The 20,520-nt window shown below is 41.2% G+C and overlaps 1 protein-coding gene across 1 annotated transcript in view; it reads right to left on the minus strand.

Moving 5' to 3' along the window:
* LAMB4 (laminin, beta 4) overlaps positions 1-19,806 on the minus strand; it is a 77,083-nt gene extending 57,277 nt beyond the window's left edge. The window contains exons 1-9 of the mRNA XM_012720761.1: positions 19,773-19,806; positions 14,389-14,546; positions 11,251-11,386; positions 7,673-7,746; positions 6,520-6,708; positions 5,869-5,932; positions 5,480-5,685; positions 4,401-4,521; positions 1,750-1,938 (exon numbers count right to left, since the gene is read on the minus strand). Of these exons, the coding sequence (XP_012576215.1) occupies positions 1,750-1,938; positions 4,401-4,521; positions 5,480-5,685; positions 5,869-5,932; positions 6,520-6,708; positions 7,673-7,746; positions 11,251-11,386; positions 14,389-14,546; positions 19,773-19,806 (1,171 nt within the window). The remainder of the gene's footprint in view (positions 1-1,749; positions 1,939-4,400; positions 4,522-5,479; positions 5,686-5,868; positions 5,933-6,519; positions 6,709-7,672; positions 7,747-11,250; positions 11,387-14,388; positions 14,547-19,772) is intronic.
* Between the last annotated feature and the right edge of the window lie 714 nt (positions 19,807-20,520).

Below are 20,520 nucleotides of genomic sequence, written 5' to 3' on the forward strand. Positions count from 1 at the left end.
TAAAATCAAAGAATTCTCAATCTCCATATTCTTGGCTGGGACCTAAACTCATTTATTGTTGCAGGATGCATCTGGTGTCTTTTGTGTTGCTTCAGTGGGTGTGGGGGGCTCAGACACCTTGGAACTCACACCACCAGCACCATCTGGCTATTTGCCTTCCCATGAGTAATAAAGTCATTTGTCTTTGACCCAAGAGTTTCAAGTCTCCTGCCAGTATCCATGAAACAAGAGCAATCTAACTCGATAGCTTGAAGAAGCATATGATTTTAGAACCGGGTCCTGGAACTGGGTATTGAAGCTGCGTTGTTATTTATCTAGGCAGTAACCTCCAGTGGTACTGGGATGAGTGAGGTAAGCAAGGTGTTTAGGACACAAAGCCTAAGGAGGCATGGCCTGTCAGGTGAGTGCAGTGTCAACTGAGCATTTATATGACCCCAACCTACTTGTTTTGTTTGCCTCAGTCAAGTCTCACTAATATAGGGAACTTCCAATTTGAATTCAAGTATGCCAACACCAGGCGTTGGCCGGGGTTAGAGCGCAGAAGTTCTCATTTTAGTATCACCTAATCACTTTGAAAAGCTCACGCTCCATGGCTCTTTAATTCCACTTCTAGGGTGGGCTGTAGAGGTGGCCTTTCCTGGTGCACAAGGTCACATGTATGAGAATGCTTACTGCAGCATCCAGAGAGAACTGACAAATGGATTTTGCCATTTATGTAGGAAGGAAATCCATTAAAAGTAGAGGACTAAGGCCACCTGATATGGAAAAATCTCCAAAGTATAATGTTAACCAAAATATTCAAGGATAGTGGACAACATACCATTTATCTCATTTGAAAGCTCACCATATTGTGTGTGCTTTCAACAGCGTGTGAAAGTGTAAAAACAAGCATGGTGATGATCAATGGTATCATGATAAATACATGTTAATATATATAAATGATAAATACATGAGAAGGAAGGAAGAAATAGGCAGATGTGCATTTGGGACATCAATAACACCAGCAACGTTTTATCAATGAAAGTCCACAGTTGACAGGATAAGATAATAGTTTTGACATTTAAATCTGGTGGTGGATTTTTCTCAACAAATCTGGTGGTTGGTTATGGTATAATTCTCTATTCTTTTGTATATATCTGAAGTACTTCTTAAAAAGGTGAGAATAAAGGCCCTCCCTGGTGGCGTAGCGGGTTAAAGCACAGCACTGAGAATCTAAAGCCGCTTCCCCATGAGTTCAATTCCCGCCTGCCCCGGAGATGACCACATGGCGTGGCAGACCTCTCCTGACCTGCCCGCTGCTCCTCTCAGCAGTGTACTTCATCGATCTGCCTGTTCTGCTCCCCACTCTGTCTCTGGTGAGGCCCTTCACCGCCCCTGAGCCTCTGGCCTGTACCCCAATTCTGTATGCACAAATAAATAAATCTTTAAAAAAAAAAGTTGAGAATAAAAATAGGATGAAAGAATTTTGAAGGCTAATGCAAGAAAATATGAAGTAAGGTAGTAATAGCTCATGAACCTTAAAAGCAAAGTTGAATTGTCTTCCACCGGCCAAATGCTGTAGCCAACTTGCCTGACATGTTACTAGCTAAGTTCCCTAGTTGGCCTCCGGCATTCTCGAGGGCCCTGTGTATCTCATCAAACACTCCGCCCCAGCCTAGATGAACCCAGATGTTTCCTGGTTCACCAGTGGCCGGGGCTCCATCAGCATTTGCTCAAACAGGTGGAACGGACCGGCCAGAGGCTACTCACGAAGGCAGGCGTAAGGATCCGAGATGGCCTTGAGGGGGTCCCTGTAGAAGAGGGGGCTGCAGCGATCACAGTGCTGCCCCTCGGTGTTGTGCCGGCAGCCTTCGCACACGCCCCCGCTGAGGCCTCCACTGGCCAGGTACACCGTCATGTTGAAGTGACAGCGGTCCGAGTGGCTGTTACAGCGACAAGCTGCAGGGGAGAGGAGTCACCCAGGAGAAGTGAGATGGGCGGCTGGCACCGTCCTTGCATTCACGCTGCCCCCTCCCACCAGCCTTTCTTATGGATGCAGATACAACAAGCACATAAAACTTTAACTAGGTGTTTTCAAAGGATTTTTCTAGCATATTGAGTCTATAATATATTCTTTGCAAAATGTGTTCCCTAAACTACTAGTATTTAGATTTTTTAAAAAAGATTTATTTATGCACACAGAACTGAACTACAGGCCAGAGGTGCAGGGGCAGTGAGAGGTTTCACCAGAGACAGAGTGGGGAGCCAACTAGGCAGATCGTCAAAGTAAACTGCTGAGGGGAGCAGCGGGAGGCGACAGGCAAGGTCTGCCACACCATGTGGGTCACCTCTGGGCGGGGATCAAACTTGCACTAAGCAGCTGCAGCTAGCTTGCAGTGCTTCGTCTTAATCCGTTGTGCCACCAGGGAGGGCCCAATATTTAATTTTTTTTTATTTAGATTTTTTAAGTGAAGTAAATAAAACAAAATCATTGGGTGATCTTGACCCCAGTGGTGTCATTTTCATGTTGTTCTAGAAAGATGAATTTACTGACTCATCTAGCAGGAAAGCACCCCATCGTTTACTAAGTCAGTACAAGTAACTGAGTTTGCAGGTTTATAAAAAATGTCCTTGAAAAATGTGAATTGAGAGCCTTCCCTGGTGGCACAACAGTTTAAAGCACAGCACTACTAAAGCAGTCACTGCAGCACCAGTTCAATTTCCAGCCAGGGAGGTGATCCACATGGTACAGGAGACTGCTCCTGCCTCGCCCACTGCTCCCCTCAGCAGTGTATTTCCATCTGCCTGTTCTGCTCTCCACTCTGTCTCTGGGGAATCCTCTTACCTCCCAAACTTCTGGCCTGTACCCCAGTTATTTCTAAATAAATAATATCTAGAAAAAAAAGAAAAATGTGAATTGTGTTTAAAGGGATTTCATAACAACGGGGTGCTAATTTTCTGGGGATCTGGTTGTTCTGTTGTGGGTATTTTTTGTTTGATCATTTGTGGTGTGGTCTCTTTCATAGTAACTTCAATTAAGTATACAGTTTTTGGGGAAGAAGGAATAATTTTCAAGGCTTATACATTTGAGTTTTTTGACATCCAATGTTCTGTATATGCTAAGACTTCTCAGCCAAGAGACTAGAGGCTCCCCATCTGTTGTGACAGGAACTTGGTTGCCGCTTTGTGGCCAGAACACGATGAGGGACACTGCAGTCAGGGAGAAGGTTTGCAAGGCAAGATTCTGCTACTTTAGCAGAAGTTCTTGTGCCATGTATTGAAAGCATACAGGCTAGTAAAAGCTGATCATGCAGCAATGGTATGAGGAATAAGGTCTGGAGGGTGGGATAGGAATGGGGGGACAAAGTTATATGAGGGACAGGGAAGGGGACATTATGACCATACATCAAGAGCCACGTGGCATCAACAAAGTATTTGATTTATCACAGGCAGAGTTATCCCGAGACCACCATGGAGGCAGTCACGTCATCAGGTCAAAAAGGGCCTAGGCGTCCCCGGGCTGCCTTGTGGTAGGAGCCCACTCTGTGGGTAGCCAAGGAGTGCCCTGCTGTGACCTGCAGATAGCAGGTAGGTCACAGTTGCCCACAAGTGGCCAGCTCATAGGAACCCATCCTTCAGCCCGCACCCCAGGCCCTCTCCTGCCCTGTGGGCTACAGGTCATCGCCACCCCATCTGGAGCTCAGTGGGAGCAACAGAGGGGAAGATGATCTGTTCGAAGGAATTTGTTTGTCTTGCTGGTAAATTCTGGCTGTTGTTTCTGTTGGTTTTCCCCTGTAAACAGCATAAGTTTAGACTGCATTCTGCTGGGTCTCGGACACTGTGACTCTCACAGATGGGGTTTCTTGAAGTTCTTCTAAGTGACCTTTCACTCTGTCAAATTCTTCTTTTCCCAAGTTTGGGGAAAAATTGAATAACAAGTTTGTTTGGAAGTTCATCAGACTTTGGAGGCAGCAACAAATTACAACCCTATTAGGCTAAATATTTAATAAAAGCATAATCACCCGACAAACTTTATTTTAGACCTCATTGCTCTTATTACCCAACATTTGGGTTGAAGGTCATGTTCAGGAAAATAGTTGGGATCACTACCAAATCTAGTGTTCCCCTAACTCTCGGGGTGCCTCTGCCCCCAATGTTCTTACATTGGCTCAGCCTCTCCTCTGGAAAAGGGCTGTGCAATATGCATACTGCTGCATTTGTTAAATTAATGTTAATATTTTTGTGGTAATGGTTTGTGAAGTCACTGGGATAAAGGGAGGTATCTGGATATCCCCCCCAGCTGGAGCAGGAAGGCAAGGTTCACCACCTTTGATGCCGACAACACCACAGAAATGAACTAAAAGTTCTTCACAATGAGGAAATCAGAGCACACTCGGGTCTGCTGAGAACTCTGCACCCACCTCTGCACGCACTGTCCTGGAGGCCTGCAGCTGGCCTCCAAGGAACATCCTGGAAGAAGTCCTTGCACCTCTCGCAGTTCGGACCATCTGTGTTGTGCTGACAGATGCACTGGCCGTGAACCTGCAGTGACCATGGACAGTGCTAAAAGAGGACTTACTCTAGCCAGAAAATGCAATGCACCACACAGCCTCTGCAAACTCAGGCCCACAAGCCTTTGTGGCATCAATGCTGGCTACTTTTTGTTATTAGCTTAACTGACTTCTACATTTTTAAAAATTTAAGATATTCAGTGAATAGTTACAATAAATTACTTGACCTTTCTGAATTCTAGTTTCAGGGCAACACAAAGTAGCCCACAGTGTATTGAGGGATTGAACAAGTGGACGTGGTGTGTATTGGGGAGGGGGTTGAGGGGTGAGGGTGGGAGTATGAAGAGCATAAAGAAATACAGGGAAATAGAAAAAAAAAAAGAAACTGGAGAAAGGAATGTAATTTTATCCAAAATGCCCTACATGCCCACATTTAAAAGGAGAAGCTCTGCTCTCAATGAAACATAGAGGGAGCTGAAGAGAAAGGCATAGGCGCCTCGACATTAAGCCTTGCAGGATTACGAGTAAGAGTTTCCAGTCATTTATGAGACACACCCCAGGGTGTATCTTTGGACTCTGCATAAAAATACAATCCTCCCACCTCGCTCTGTTGGACTGGCCCCTAGAACAGAACTGCACTGTGAAGTCACAGCCCCAGTGGACCTTCCTGAATCACATGAGGGGGATGCATGTGACATCACAGTTCCTTCCCACCAAATGTCCTCTCCCTCAAAAATAAACAAACAAACAAAAAAGAGTAAGATGAGCCACCTGGAAATTATGTGGCATGTACATATGCAGCAGAACCAACGAGAACCTCTAACTAGAGACCTGTACAGGCCCTCAGATGACCTGTAAGGCCAGTGGAATGAAACTTACCCCACACAAAGCTGGTAGTTCCATGGTTGATCCTGCAAAGAGTATAACCTGCAACAACTCCGGGGAGGAGACATGGAAGAGCAGGGTGCTCTTTGGGGTTAGTGACTCACCATTCCCGGAGGGCTGAAAACATCTCCCCGCCCTGAGTGCTTCGGGCCACACCCACTGGCATGGCCATTGCAGAAACAGCTTCCCCGGACCACCATCTCATAGAGCGCATAGTAGTATTTGTCGAGGGAATTGTTCCCAAGCAGAGTATCCCCGAGGGTATGAAGCTTGGTAAAGTTTATCCTCAAATTTGTTAATGTCACCAGATCTAGAGAAAGGAGAACAATGAAAACTACCCATCCAAGTACATTTCGATTGCGCTTTCAAGTACCTTTAAGGCATCCTGCTTCCCTGGCACCCCCTTAAGGTACTAAAGAAATGCAACAAGAAATACCTCTAAGTGCCACTGTAAAAAAATGGAGCTGTCTGACAAATCTAAAGGTGTGCCTACCTTGGATGTAGGGGCTGTAAGGATTTTCTATTTCAAAGCTGGGATCCAAAACTTTAAAGACAACCTGTGAAACAAATGTGGGTAAATCTATAGTTTTTTAACCCAAAAACATCATTGCTAAATATACTTTTATTTTTTAAAGATTTATTTATTCATGCATACAGAACTGGGGTACAGGCCAGAGGTATAGGGGCAGTGAGAGGATTCACTAGAGACACAGTGGGGAGCAGAACAGGCAGAGCGACAAAGTACACTGCTGAGGACAAGACAGGAGAGGTCTGTCGTGCTATGTGGATCACCTCTGGGCACAGATCGAACTTGGATGAAAGAGCAAACCCAGGGCTACCATTAGCTTAGATAGCTCCTTTGGAGGCACAGAGGTCCCTTCCTCAGGGCACCTGGTGTCACAGAGTCCAGCCCCACCCAGACGTAAACCCCACTGCCCCACTCACCTTCGACAGGCACTTCTGTGTAGGATTATTATCATTTACCTAGATTTGAGATGCATTCGGTACTCATTTCAGTTTAGACAGTTTCATTCTCAAGCAACCATAACACGTTATAGTTGGGTGAACATTACCTGAATTGTTTTCATCTCAGTTGACCACAAGCTTAAATTATTTCAAAGAAATCCAAGAAAGTAAATGCTACCTCACCACCAGTGGAGGGTTCAGTATCTGAATATTTTGAGTCACAGATGAGATCTCCCACGCCCTGGGCCTGGCCTGACTGGACGCCGGGGAAGGAGGCAGCACAGTCTTTGGCGAAGTATCTGAACACCCTCCAGGTGTGTCCGTGGTCGGAGGAGCGCTCGATTAACATGGCGGCAGGCCGAAAAGTCTAGGAAAATGAGTTAACCTTGCAGTCATCACAGAGGGACACGTTATGACTCACTTCCCATGGAATATGTATGTATTTTCTGAATTTGTTTTTTCACAATTTATGTGCATCTTTTAGTATCTACCATACAATGAACAAGCTAAAATCCCTTTCCAGTAAGTAGGCAAGTATTTATGAAATATACTTTATCCTCAGAATCTAAATCCATTTTTAAAGTGTATGGCTACGTGGATTATTAGTTGAAAAAAGATGTCATGTAATTTTAAAAACTAATGTAATTAGTATTTTATAGTGATTTGCATGCAGTTTTCTTTGCCTAGGATACTTTTCCTGAGGCAATTCTTAATACATTCTTCAAATAACTTGTGAGTCCCCAGAGCAGAGCAGATTTTACCACCAACTAACTCCCCAGTGGTCTATTTAAATGCTGATTTCTGCACTTATCATTTGGTATTAGAATTTCCTATTTCTGTATACATGTGTAAGACTAGACCGTGAGCTCTTTTGATGGTAAAGACTGGTCTGTTCATTTTTTATTACCAAACTTAGCACCAGCCGCCCATCACAATTAGAAAGACTGCAGTATAGGATTTGCTCTGGCATCCAACTAACCTGTGAAGACTCTTCAATTGTTCTTTCTCTCTTGATCACAATCTTCCCATATTCCCCTAAATGCTTGCCCTTTATTTCTGAAAAGTATCTTTCTAGTTTTTGCGGTTCTTATCACCCCAGCACTTAAAGTTTTCTTTTTGCTGTGTCTTCTATGATTTTTGTTGTTGTTGTTACTGTTCACCACATAAGTTATTAATGAGTGGTGATATTTTTTTGTTTTTCATTCAAGAACAAAAACCAAGATGACAACATTAGAGTGCAGATTTATAAAGCTCTTTGTTCTCTGCAAAGGAAGGGACATTCCAGGGAAGCTGAGAATTTTAAAGGGGATAGTAAATCTATAGGTCTGTACCTTAAAGGTCAGAATAAGGTGGCTGAACTGAAATAATGCCTCCAGGTCCAATCTGATGCTGACATGGTCAAGACCTAAAGAAAAATTCAGAAAAGAAAATCAGTGATTTTAGGAGACCTCTACTACATTAACTCCTCATTGTGTCTTCTCTGTAATAAAACCTTTTGAAATCATGTAACTGGTTATCAGTACTCTGTCCTGGTCTTTTGGGATGGTTTTCCATGCTGAGAAGAGGCCTGTGTGGGAACAAGATAGGCTTTATCCTGCTGGTGCCCACAGCCATGCTTTGGTGGCAGCACAGATGGCCACTATGTGGGGGTGACGATACCATCAAGGGTATCCTGGCATTTCCCATGGGCAGGGACAAAGGGCTCATGTTCTTGAACTTAAATCTCGACTACATCCAAGCTAGCAAGCCAGAAATTAGTTAAAATCAACATACCCTCTTCTCCCAGCAGCTGCTAACAATTATTTGAACTAGAGTTCTATTATGTGGACCAAAAAAAGAAAATTCTGTTTGCTTTATTGGGAAATGTCTCTTTGTCCTGACAGGGTGGCCTCGGGAGTGGCTGTGAAGCCAACAGGACAATAGCTTTTGTGTTGCCATGAAGAATCTTGTGGTGACAAGCAGAAGTGGCATCCTGAGAGTCCACAGTCCAAGCCACCCAGTTAGTCATAACTACAAATTGTTGGACGGAGCAGCAGGAGACAATAGCTCTCACATCTCTGGAGTTATCTTTAGGGTAAGAGGCTGGGATAACCTTTGGCACTTACATCTTCCCAAACATAGATTGCTCTGGCTAAATAAACTGTGTAAGGTCAAAGGATTGCTCAGAATTTATGGAGAATCCATTAACCAAGTCTGTTAGAAATCAACTTCCTTTAGTTAACAAAAAAATGTTAGGAATTTAGTAGCTGTCTTGTTTCCTTTGTGAAGAAAAACATAGATATCTTTCTCTGTGTGTAATTTACCCATATCAACCAAGGCCCAAAACTCAAGAGGGTGGTGGCAGATTTGGGTGAGAAATGTGATTCAGATGTTGGTCTCCTGGGCCTACACCCTCAGTTTAGCTTTGAATAACAATTTTTTTTTAATTTTTTTTTTAAGATTTATTTATTTGTGCATACAGAACTGGGGTACAGGCTAGAGGCTCAGGGGCGGTGAGAGGCTTCACCAGAGACAGAATGGGGAGCATAACAGGCAGATCAACGAAGTACACTGCTGAGGGGAGCAGCGGGCGGGTCAGGAGAGGTCTGCCACACCATGTGGTCACCTCCGGGGCAGGCAGGGAGCGAACTCATGCAGAAGTGGCTTTAGCTTCTCAGTGCTGTGCTTTAATCTGCTGCGCCACCAGGGAGGGCCTGAATAACAATTTTTATAAGTTTCTTCCCTACTAAACTTTGATTTTTCTTCACAGTGGTAATGATTTCATAATACTTAACTATGTGAATTTTATAATTCAATAAGTTTCAGTCAAAATTATTACTTCACATAAGACACAAATTGCAATACTTGCCCCAGAGTAAAGACCTGTGGATTACTCTGTGGCAAGAAGATAAACGTCCTGACCAGGATGTTGCACTGAGGTGGTTAGTGGAGGGACATCTGGGGTGGAAGTGGAGGACTGGCCTCTCTGGGTAGGAAGGAAGGCCTGCTCTCTCTAGATGTCCAGTAGAAACATGATTTACACGTATAATTCAAAGTTTTCTAGTTAGCTACCTTTTAAAAAGTGAAGACAGGTGAAATTTGATTTTAATAGATTTAATCCAAGTATCAAAGATGTTCTCATTTTAGCATGTAATCAATATTCTGAAAATGGGCAATGCTTTATTACACATTCCCCCCAAACTAGCTCTGAGGAATCTAGATGCTCTAGACACTTACAGCACATCTCAGTTTGGATTAGGCATGTTTTCATTGCCTAATGGACACCACTGGTAAGAAACTCCACAAGTGCATATGTCACGGATTGCAGTGAATGGATTCAGTTTGGAGTTCTTGTGTGAACAGCTCAGGAAGGGCTTGCTGCTGAGCGGGTAGCCACATCCGAGGCTCTCTGTCAAGGATTCCTATCCCTTTCTGGAAGAAGAACCACTCGCTCCTCTTTTTTTTTTTTTTGGTTGAGAACACTTGTTCTATGTAATCAGCTTTGACAGAGAGAGGACATTTGGAGGAACAAAAGTGGGCAAGGCAGCTAGTCAGCAAACATAGCACACCCTGTGAGTCATCACAAATAACTATAGTAAAAACCACTGTACAGGCCCTCCCTGGTGGCACAGCGGGTTAAAGCACAGCACTAAGAAGCTAAAACCACTTCAGCATGAGTTTGATCCCAGCCTGCCCCGGAGGTGACCCACATGGCCTGGCAGACCTCTCCTGACCCACCTGCTACTCCTCGCAGCAGTGTTACTTTGTCAGTTAGCCTGTTCTGCTCCCCACTCTGTGTCTGGTGAATCCTATCACTGCCCCTGCATCTCTGGCCTGTACTCCAGTTCTGTATGCACAAATAAATAAATCTTTGAAAAAAAAAAAAACACTGTACATTCATCAGGAAGAAACCAACTAGAGATAATGAATTATTAACAAATAAATTGGCATTTAGTAGAAACTACTGATGTGTTTGTCCAATGGATGAAATAGAAACATAGCTTAATGTTATTCTTGCCCTAAACTATTTTCTATGGTATAATTATTTCCACATGCCCCTTGAATGGGCTAGGAGTCTCAGGAGGAAATATATTTAGGTATCCAGAGACAATAGAGGAGTTGCAGCCACATACTAAGATGTGGCCAGTGGAATCAATTTGTTTGGGGGGAGGAATGCAAGGATTCCAGCAGTGTGCAGAAGGGGTCACTGGGCGTGAGTCAGCCTGCCCTGGGGGATCCAGGCTGGATGGAAATATATTTGGGCACATAAGGCTCAGGGCTGGGACTGGGGAATGAGCATTCTGTCTCTGGTCAGTTCTAAACCAACCAGGGCAGCTGGGTAATACAGATGGCCAGGGCCAGTGTGAGCTTCGATATCACCATTGTTCCTCAACAGAGAAAGGCATAACTCCAGGAAGGAAAGAACTCCAGTCAATAGCCAACTAGCCTTTCCATTCAATTTTTATGTTAAAGTCCTTGGCTTGAAGCATAAAACAAAACCAACCTTTTTTCATTCCCTTCATGTACTGAAGAAAGAAAAAACACAGAGTGCTAACTCTCAGATTCCACTGGCATTATTAGTCAGTTTATAGCAATATGTTTTATATTAGGCTTACTTTTCCAACATCTCTTTAATGTTCTTTTTTTTTTTTTTTTTTTTTTTTACAAAGAACAAAAGGATGCAAAGATGGTTCCTTCTCCCACATGGGAAAAGGGAAATATTCTGAGTTATGTGCTTAAGATGCACTTTAGTTTCTCTAGAGAAAAATAATCTTTATAAAAAATGAAAGTGATTTTATTCTTATGAGGGACTCTATATTCTTGGCAGTTACCATTTCATTCCCATATAATTCCTTGCAGTGACAGAGAAAAAAAGATGTCTTATTGAAAAAGTGAAGAAATAAGAAGTTGGAAATGAAAATAACCATACCATTTTCAGATTGCCACCATTTCTTTTCTCTGTCTGGCTCAAACCTTGTAATTACATTCTCAATGGTGTGGCTGTTGGGCTGGGAGTATGGGTCATACGGGAATCTGGAGTCACAAGTGAAGCATTTTTGTTCCTCCTGGACGGCACCATTATAAACATTAAAAATAAAGAATAGTAATTAGTTATTGTTGATCTGAATTTAAAAACAAGCTGTACTTACTATATTTGTCTTTCAATCTGGCTAAAAATAAAAAGCAGAGGAAATAACAAGACATCAATTTTTCCATCAATAAGTGCTTAAATACAAAAACAAATTAAACTAAAATATGACCTACCAGTTTTACAAATATATGCATTTGGGGCAAAAAATGCAAATTTACCTGCAATTTCTTTCTCATAAAAGTGTCAGATGACTTAAAAATTATTTGAAGTTATAGAGCAGTAATTAGAATATATTTTTTATGTTGGTATTACTTCCTTAGTGAAAAAAATTTTTTGGCAAGAAATTAATGGAACAATTGGCCACTATGCTATCTGCAACCATTATCTTTTCTAGACATAATTTTTGGTAGAAAAACTACCATGATACTTTTGTTACACATGGAGGTTATTTTGATTTTTCACTAAACTCACAGCAGAAAGACATACCCTTTTGTCTTATAGACTAGATATTCTTATTAGAGTGTTAGAATTAGTTTTGCTTAGGATGAATTTTCAAAGGTTACAACTGCTAAGATAGACCTTTGAGTTTGCTTAATCTCCACTCATATCCGTACTGAACACTTCGAAGGAAATTGCCAAGGGACTGTGATGGCATGTACAGTTATTCTGCTTAGCACTTGTAGGCCTCTGGAAGAAATATTCAGCAAGTCTTTCAGGAACAGGGGTGGTTTATCACAATCCTCTGTGCTGAAACCACTTGCAACAGCGAAGACACTAGTGACTATTCACCAGCCAAGGTTTACACAGGCCAACTCTCACTGTTTTCCTTTGATTCCCTCAACACTAGTTTCACTTCATCCTTGCTGTCTCTGGAGTTCACCAAGACTGCTTCACCCCAGAGTCTTGAATGTTATTTTCCCTCACTATGTGTATCTTGTGTAACTTCTCTTCTTAGGTATCTGCTTAAAAGTTATCACCTCAGTCTTTCCTAACTACTACCTCCTCACCCTTACAGACTTCTGCCATTCTCATCCTTTATCCTACTTGATCTATTTTCTAAGCCCTCATCACTACTGAAGGTGACATGAAGCCATTATCAAGTTCTTGTCTGTCTTCATCAGTAGAACTCATCTGAATGTGTGCACAGGCTTTGTTTACTGTTGTCATGGATGCTCAATAACAGGTGTTGAGTGAATGCACGATGATTTTAATGATTATTTCAGCTACAATCTGTCAAAGAAAGCCTGTCCTTCAAGAGGTCCATGTTATCTTTTTATTTTTGAAGTTCACCATAAATGTTTCTTTAAAAAAGAAATAGGAAACAAGATTCCCTTTGAATCAATTTGATCAGTCCTGAAAATGGAGAAGTTTGCTATAGGACTTTCCTACATCAGCAGCAGAAGGTCTATGATTCCCACAAAAGATGTCAAGACTTCAAAGCATTTCCAGTAATATTATAGAAATTGCCAGGGAAGATGTGTAACTTTAGGGCTTATATGTTCTTTTCCTATAAACATGTTTGACTCGTACTTTTTGATGGGGTTGGCCACAGAGGATACTTAGTTGTGCCAGGCAGATGTGGGAGTCTCAACATTACAGGTCACTTGAATTGAAGCTTCTGGAAAGTTTGCTTGGTAGCTCTTTTATTAGATGATGGGTAGGGGAGTAATCCCCCCGTACTTATAAATGTTCATGTTAATGAGTTCTTTAATACCTGTAATACTTTATCTACCTAAAGACATTTTGAGACCTTTTTTCCAAGTTCTAAAATTTTTAAGATTTCTGTCACTCTCTAGACCAAAGACACCTCCCAGGTTTGATTTACTGTTATATTTGGTGGTGTCACTCTGAGATACAAGAACATCAATTTCTAATTATTGTCAGTGTGTTGACTCATCCAACATGTACACAAATGCCAGAGATTGAAGAGCAAGATAGATTATATAAGTGTTGGGAAGTTTCTAGTGTTAGAGTTGAGAACCACTTCTTGGTCTAGAGGACTTGGGCTTTGTAAATTTCAGGAGACATCTACCCACCTGATTTAAGAGTTGAACAGAACTTCTACTATGTCATTTACTCGCACGTGTAGGAATTTGCATTCTTACATATTTACCAAACCAGAGCAGTGTTAAACTGCTAAGCACCCAAGTATTGTCCCCATTTATTTATAATCATCCCATTTTACTAGAAATCAAATAGAATACAAAGCATTTCCCAGCGATCTCCAGGGGTTGCTTTAGATGAACAATACATGGAAAAGCCTGGACCACTAAGCCTGGACATAAGTTGGGCTTATGTCCAATTTCCTTCAAAGCTTCATATCCTCTCCTTTCAGGGGCTGACGTGATTGCCTTGATATCAGCAGGTATGACACTTATACAATCATGGATACTCATTCTGCTTCCAGAACTCAGGGAAGGAAAACCAGTAAAGCAGTGGGTCCTTTTATCAAATTGGTCTTTAGGAAAATGGGCACAAAATATGTTCATGTCGAATTTTCAGACAATGTAATTTCCAAATGGCATCATGAGGCTGGTATATGATTAATGCAAAGTTCCCCACCCCCTCTTGTTTTGTATAAGGCTGAACTGTGAGAACTAATGTTCAGTATAATGACCTTGAGGCCCTGAGGGATCCTTGATCTTTTGATCTTCTCTGAACAAACCAATTATGTTCACTCTATGGGAGTCACTAAGTCAACTAAGTAGAATGGCTCATTTTATAGCAATTCCTTTCAAAGACTGAACTTGACTTGATGTCAAATTCTAAAGATAAGAAAAAATAGATGAAATAGCTCAGTCCTATTTTCTGATTGGTCAAGTTTTCCTAACCTTTAATTGTATCATGTATGTCTCAGGAAGGGTGTGTCCTTCTTTAGTGTTCTCAGGACCTCACCCCCACCCTCTGATGTATTGGCTATATCTAAAGCATTGATTAAATAATATCCCAATAAGTAAAGAAAACAAGTCAACCCACCTCAAGGTAGCTGAGGATGCAGTATTTCTGGGCTCCCGTCAGCCCACAGGTAGAGGAAGCTGAGAGCTGTGCACTGCGACCCACTAGCAGGTTGCCAGTGGTGGGGTGGCAGACACCCCTGCTGCATCCATCCTCAGCTTGCGTGTAACTGCACAACCCTTGAAAACAACAGATGCAGCTACATAGAAGGCAGCCTCGGAGTAGCACAAGCCTAAAGAAGCAACTGGTTAAGTGGGAAAGCTACCAGGCTACTTATTCATTCATTCACTTAATATCCAGAAGGGCAGGTTTATTATAAAAAGGGAAGGGGAGGAAAGGATGCTGGCACAGACACAAGCAGGCAGAAAGAGCTGTCCTGAAAGGGGCAGGTTTGCTAAAAGAGACACTTGAATAGTCACAGGGGGACAGGAGAGCTGCTGCCCAGTTCTTTCGTTTTCAATACCAGTTCTTTTGATCATATTACTCCAGTGGCAGATGTTGTTAGCACCCCCAACTTGAAGGAAATATTTTACCCCGAAAAGCTCTACACATGTGTTTATGGCCCTGCCTGGGGGGATGTAAGATAAACAAGAGAGAGTAATATTGGGGGAAGGATCAATGGAACAGAATAGAGAATCTGGAAATAGGCCGCATACATGTACATAGATGATTTTTGAAACACTGAGGCAGTTCAGTGAGGATAAGGGTAGCCTTTTCGGTAAAATGTGGTGGAGCAATTGGTCCTCCATAGGCAAAAGAAAAAACTGGAACTGTAACCAAAACCTCAAACCTTATACATATAATAACACAAAATGGATCTTGAATGTAAATATAATGTAAGAACCTATAACGCTAAAAAACACATAGGAGAATATCTTTGAGTTTCAGGTTTAGGTGAAGAATTTTTAGAACTGACAAGAACATGACCTATGAAAAGAATAACTGGTAAATTAAATCTGATCAAAATTAAAAAACTTTTGTTCCAAAAAAAAAAAAAAAAGCTTGTGAAGTGGTAGGTAAGACAGCAAGCCACAGACTGAAAGATTATAATTGCAAATCGTATAACTCACAAAACTCCTGATCCAAAGCATACAAGAACTCTCAAAACTCAACCTTCAAATGACATTGGCACGAGTAGACATTCCACTAAAGAACACATGCAGACAGCAAATAAGCCCTTGAAAAGATGTTCAACCTGCTAAGTCATTAAGGAAATGCAAATCAAAATCTCAATGAAACAGCACTACATACTAGCTGAATGGCTAAGACAAAAAACAGTGCCAACACTGACACTGGAGAGCATGTGAGCAACTGGACCAACTCATGCTGGTGGGAGCTGAGTGGCACAGCACTCAGTATGGGGGAAATATGGTGGTGTCTTACAAAACCAAGCATGCTCTTACCACACAGCCCAGCAATGGACTCTTAGGCACTGATCCCAGAGAAGCAAAACTTATGTTTACACCAAAAAAACCTGAGTACAAATATTCATAGCTCTTTATTTATAGTAGTCCAAAACTGGGGACACCTTAGATACCCTCTGTGGCTGGAGGATAACAAGGTATGGTACATCCATTCCATGGAACAGACCTCAGCAATTAAGCGAACAGATCACTGATATATGCAGCAGCCTGGATGAATCTGAGAAGGATCATGCTGAGTAAAAAAAAAAAAAGTCAATCTCAAAATTTCATATTCTGCATAATTCCATTTTTTTAAAGATTTATTTATTTATGCATACAGAACTGGGGTACAGGCCAGAGGTGCAGGGTGGTGAGAGAATTCACCAGAGGCAAAGTGGGGAGTGGAACAAGCTGACTGATGAAGTACACTGCTGAGGGGAGCAGCAGGTGGTTCAGGAGAGGTTTGCAGCGCCACGTGAGTCACCTCCAGGTCAGGCGGGGATTGAACTCATGCTGAAGTGGCTTTAGCCTCTTAGTGCAGTGCTTTAACCCGCTGCACCACCGGAGAGGGCCCACAATTCTATTTTTAATGACAGAACTATAGAGATGGAGGACTGATTAGCAGTTGTCCAGGGTTACAGAGGCAGGAAGGGCTATTGGAGGGGTGGGGTATAAGTACAAAAAGCACTAGGGATCACTGTTATAACTGTTCTGTAACTTAACTGTGGCAAAGGTCACACGAATCTTTATATGTGGAAAATTGCACACAGAGATATTAATACATGTAAAATTGATGAAATCTGAATGAGGCCAGTAGATGATCTCAATGTCAATGCCCAGGTTGTGATATTATGGGATAGTCATGCTAGATGTTACCCCCAGGGGACATTCAGTCATGGAAACTTTCTGTATTATTTCTCAGAACTACATCAAAATTTTAATGATCTCAAAAAAAATAAAAATAAAAAACCTGGACAATTCTTTCTTTTTCAAATCACACCACTAGCTTTTGAATGGTGGTCAAGCAAATTCTGTATTGTGAATATGTACACGATACATTCCAAGTTTTCTTATATACTTTTCCCTTGAGACATGAAAACTTGTACCCTGATTTCAGCAGACAGGAGTGAAAGGGTCTCTTGTGAAAAGTAATTACCATTCTATGAAATAAGCTGGTTTTATCCTTAGTTTTTTTCAATTGTATATATACAAAGATTTTTTATGGACTTGTTTTACAGAACAGTTATATGAATGTTTTGTTTAACTTGTCCTCCAAAACAGTCTATTAAAAAATAACATTATTCTGGCCCTCCCTGGTGGCGCAGCGTGTCAAAGCACTGCACTGAGAAGCTAAAGCCACTTCCGCATGAGTTCGATCCCTGCCTGCCCCGGAGGTGACCACATGGCGTGGCAGACCTCTCCTGACCCGCCCGCTGCTCCCCTCGGCATTGTACTTCGTCGATCTGCCTGTTCTGCTCCCCACTCTGTCTCTGGTGAAGCCTCTCACCGCCCCTGAGTTCTCTGGCCTGTACCCCAATTCTGTATGTACAAATAAATAAATCTTTAAAAAAAATAACATTATTCTGCCTATGTACACATTACCCACAAGAACTATTCCATTTACCTGGTCCTTTCCCAATGAGTACCAGGTGTGAAACAAATATAAATTAGCAAAATCCTACAGCTAAGTATATGATACATACTGTTTCCTTTCTCACTGGTTATCAAATGTCACTTTTAACAAATAATTCACTATATCATTCTCACTGCAAAGATTATTATTCTAAAATATGTCATAACAGTTCTTTTTCTTTGAGATAGCTATGTAAAGGAAATTAGCTTCATCTTATACTTTTTAATTCATTATATCATAATCCTAGATTGGTTAAAATAATTTTTTATTCACTCAATAACCCAAATTCAATTTCCTAGAATGGGCATCAATGATAAACAATCAGAAGTTTGGACTCCAGTAGACAGAGGTTTTTAAAGATAAGGTCAGGTATAAGATCTCTGCTAATGCTACATGTAGATCAACTATGATTTCCCTTCCAGAGATTTATTCTTTTAGACAAGTCCCATCGTGAATTCTTTTATTGGAATTGTTGCCTTAGAGATTTAACATGTTTTATAACTTGGCTTGGCCAAACTTGTTTTGATGAGTTTTTCTTAAATAAAAGTATTCTAGGACTTAGGAAATTGAACTACTTTTCAGGTAATAATGTAAGTGAAATATGAACGTCTGGTTTCAAATACTTTGCAAAAAGTGGCTAGAAACAAGTAAAAGCTTCATGTCTGAACATAGACTCAGCCATCTCCTTCCTGGGTTGAAGACTTCAACTAGCAGTTTATCACATTACCGATAGTTTGGAATTGAATCAGAGAGTTCAAATGTTTATGTCTTTAGACAGTTATCTGCTCCTCAAACATGGCATACAACTTAAAGATATAATTTCACTTAAGATGAACTTTATAGAGCTGGTGGTTTAAAGAAAATGCTCAACTCATTTTCTATAAAGTGAAGGATCATTTTGTAAAATAGCTTATGTGATTTCTCTAATAATCTTGTATGTTGTTATAATTTACTTAAACATGTGAGATGCTTTCATATACTTTAGAGATCACATCAGAGTTTAGAGACTGTAAACACATTTATAGGCTCACACACAGTACTTATTATGGGTGGGAAGAGATATAAGAAATACACATAGGATCAGGTTTGTACTTGGATCCTGTTCCCAAAATCTGGGGTCAAAATGTGGTTTTTGATGTTTTCTCCTCATTTTCCAAAATGTTTTTAAAAGCTCCAGAATGTATGTAAAAGCCAGTGGTTAACTACACACTAGAAAATGCCCACGCTGATGATGTGGTTAATGTGGTTTGACCATAGGCACCCTTGGAGATTTAAGTAGGATCAGGAAAAGCTTAGCTTTAGAAATCTGGATCTATTGCACTTATGTCTTTTCTGCTCAAACTATTTTAGTTTTGAAGCACTTTCCTCCAAAAACAATAGTGTCCTGACTGAGCAGGAACCCCTGAGCAGCTGTGGTGTGGGTTAGAACTGTGACAGGGTATGAGTCAAATCCTAGGTGGAGGCATGGAAGAGGTGCCTTGATCCCTAATGGCTGCTTCTTATTTTCAGTCCTGGGACAGTACCATAGAGAGTGGCCCAGGGAGATGGAGACTGAATAACTATCCTCTAACTATCAGAGGCCACTTCCATGCTTCATAGTTCAAGGGGTGCAAGACAACATGTTTCAAGCCCCCTGACCTGAAGTTCAGCTCCCTGAGGCACACACTTTTCAACAGAGAACTGATGAGCACCTACCATCTAAAGACATTTTTCTTCCCTTCATTATAATCAACTCTAACTGGGAAATGACTTCAGGGTTTGAGAAGTGCAAAAGGAGAAGATGAGCATGTAGAGTTTGCATCATGAAAAATTCAGCATGAAACTCGGCAGAAGATTCTGAACAATTTGGTTAGTAGTCAGTACGTAAAAGCAGAGCTGCTAGAGAAAAATCAGGATCAAAGAGAGTAATTGTTGGAAACATTTGCTCTATGACTAAAGCAAATTAGTTTCAGCTTATTAAAGACAGCAGAGGTATGGAGAATCTGGCCTGTTTGCTCAGAACTGCTGCTTCCTGAGAAGAATTGCCTATAAATTCTTCACAAGACCTCATCACTAGGACAAATGATACATTCAAAGCTGAGCTATTTTTAAAAATGAAAATGTATCATATTTGGAAATTATGAATCTGTAAGTATTTTTTCTCTAGTTGCCTATCTGCTGCTGATTATATTCCACTAAAGAATGAGTGACAGAAATAGTTATGTATAGACACTAAACATGTTAAGTAGAATTTTCTTGTTACTTGATATAATTATATAATGGAAGACTCTATGGTAACAGAGAAAAGACAGAGATATATTTAAAAAACACTTCTACTACACACATTAGAACAATTTTATACAAGTAGAAAATGAATTTTGAATACTCACCAAGGTACAAAAAAAGGGTCAGTTGGAAGTGCATTCTCTGAGCAAGAAATGATAACAGTCAATTTTGCTAGGGTAAACAAAAGGTTAAAGTCAATCACTGATAAAGTCAATAACTGCCATCAATTTTCAATGATTCAAAAATCTGTTTGATGGTTACTAAAGGGACACAGAGATACCCTCAGTGTCCAATTTCTTAAAAAAAAAAGTGTATAGGCCCTCCCTGGTGGTGCAGAGGAGTAAAGCACAGCACTAAGAAGATAAAGGCACTTCAGCATGAGTTCGATCCCCGCCCAGGAGGTGACCTACATGGTGCGGCAAACCTCTCCTGACCCGCCTGCTGCTCCCCTCAGCAGTGTACTTCATTAGTCTGCCTGTTCTACACCCCACTCTGTCTCTGGTGAATCCTTTCACCACCCCTGCACCTCTGGCCAGTAATCCAGTTCTGTATGTGCAAATAAATAAATCTTAAAAAAAAAGCATATAAAATTTTGATAACTCTCTTCAATGTGCTGAAATTAAATTATCATCATTTGTGGGAAATAATATAAAACAAGTATAAATATTCTTTGAATGTTTTAACCATTCTTATTATCTAGAAAACTTTTTTTTAAAAGATTTATTTATTTATTCATACAGAACTGGGGTACAGGCCAGAGATGCGGAGGGTGGGAGGATTCACTAGGGACAGAGCGGGGAGCAGAACAGGCAGATCGACGAGGTACACTGCTGAGGGGAGCAGTGGGCGGGT

This window comes from Condylura cristata, unplaced genomic scaffold (genome assembly GCF_000260355.1).
Source record: "Condylura cristata isolate star-nosed mole 26May11 unplaced genomic scaffold, ConCri1.0 scaffold00005, whole genome shotgun sequence".
NCBI classification, from domain to species: domain Eukaryota; kingdom Metazoa; phylum Chordata; class Mammalia; order Eulipotyphla; family Talpidae; genus Condylura; species Condylura cristata.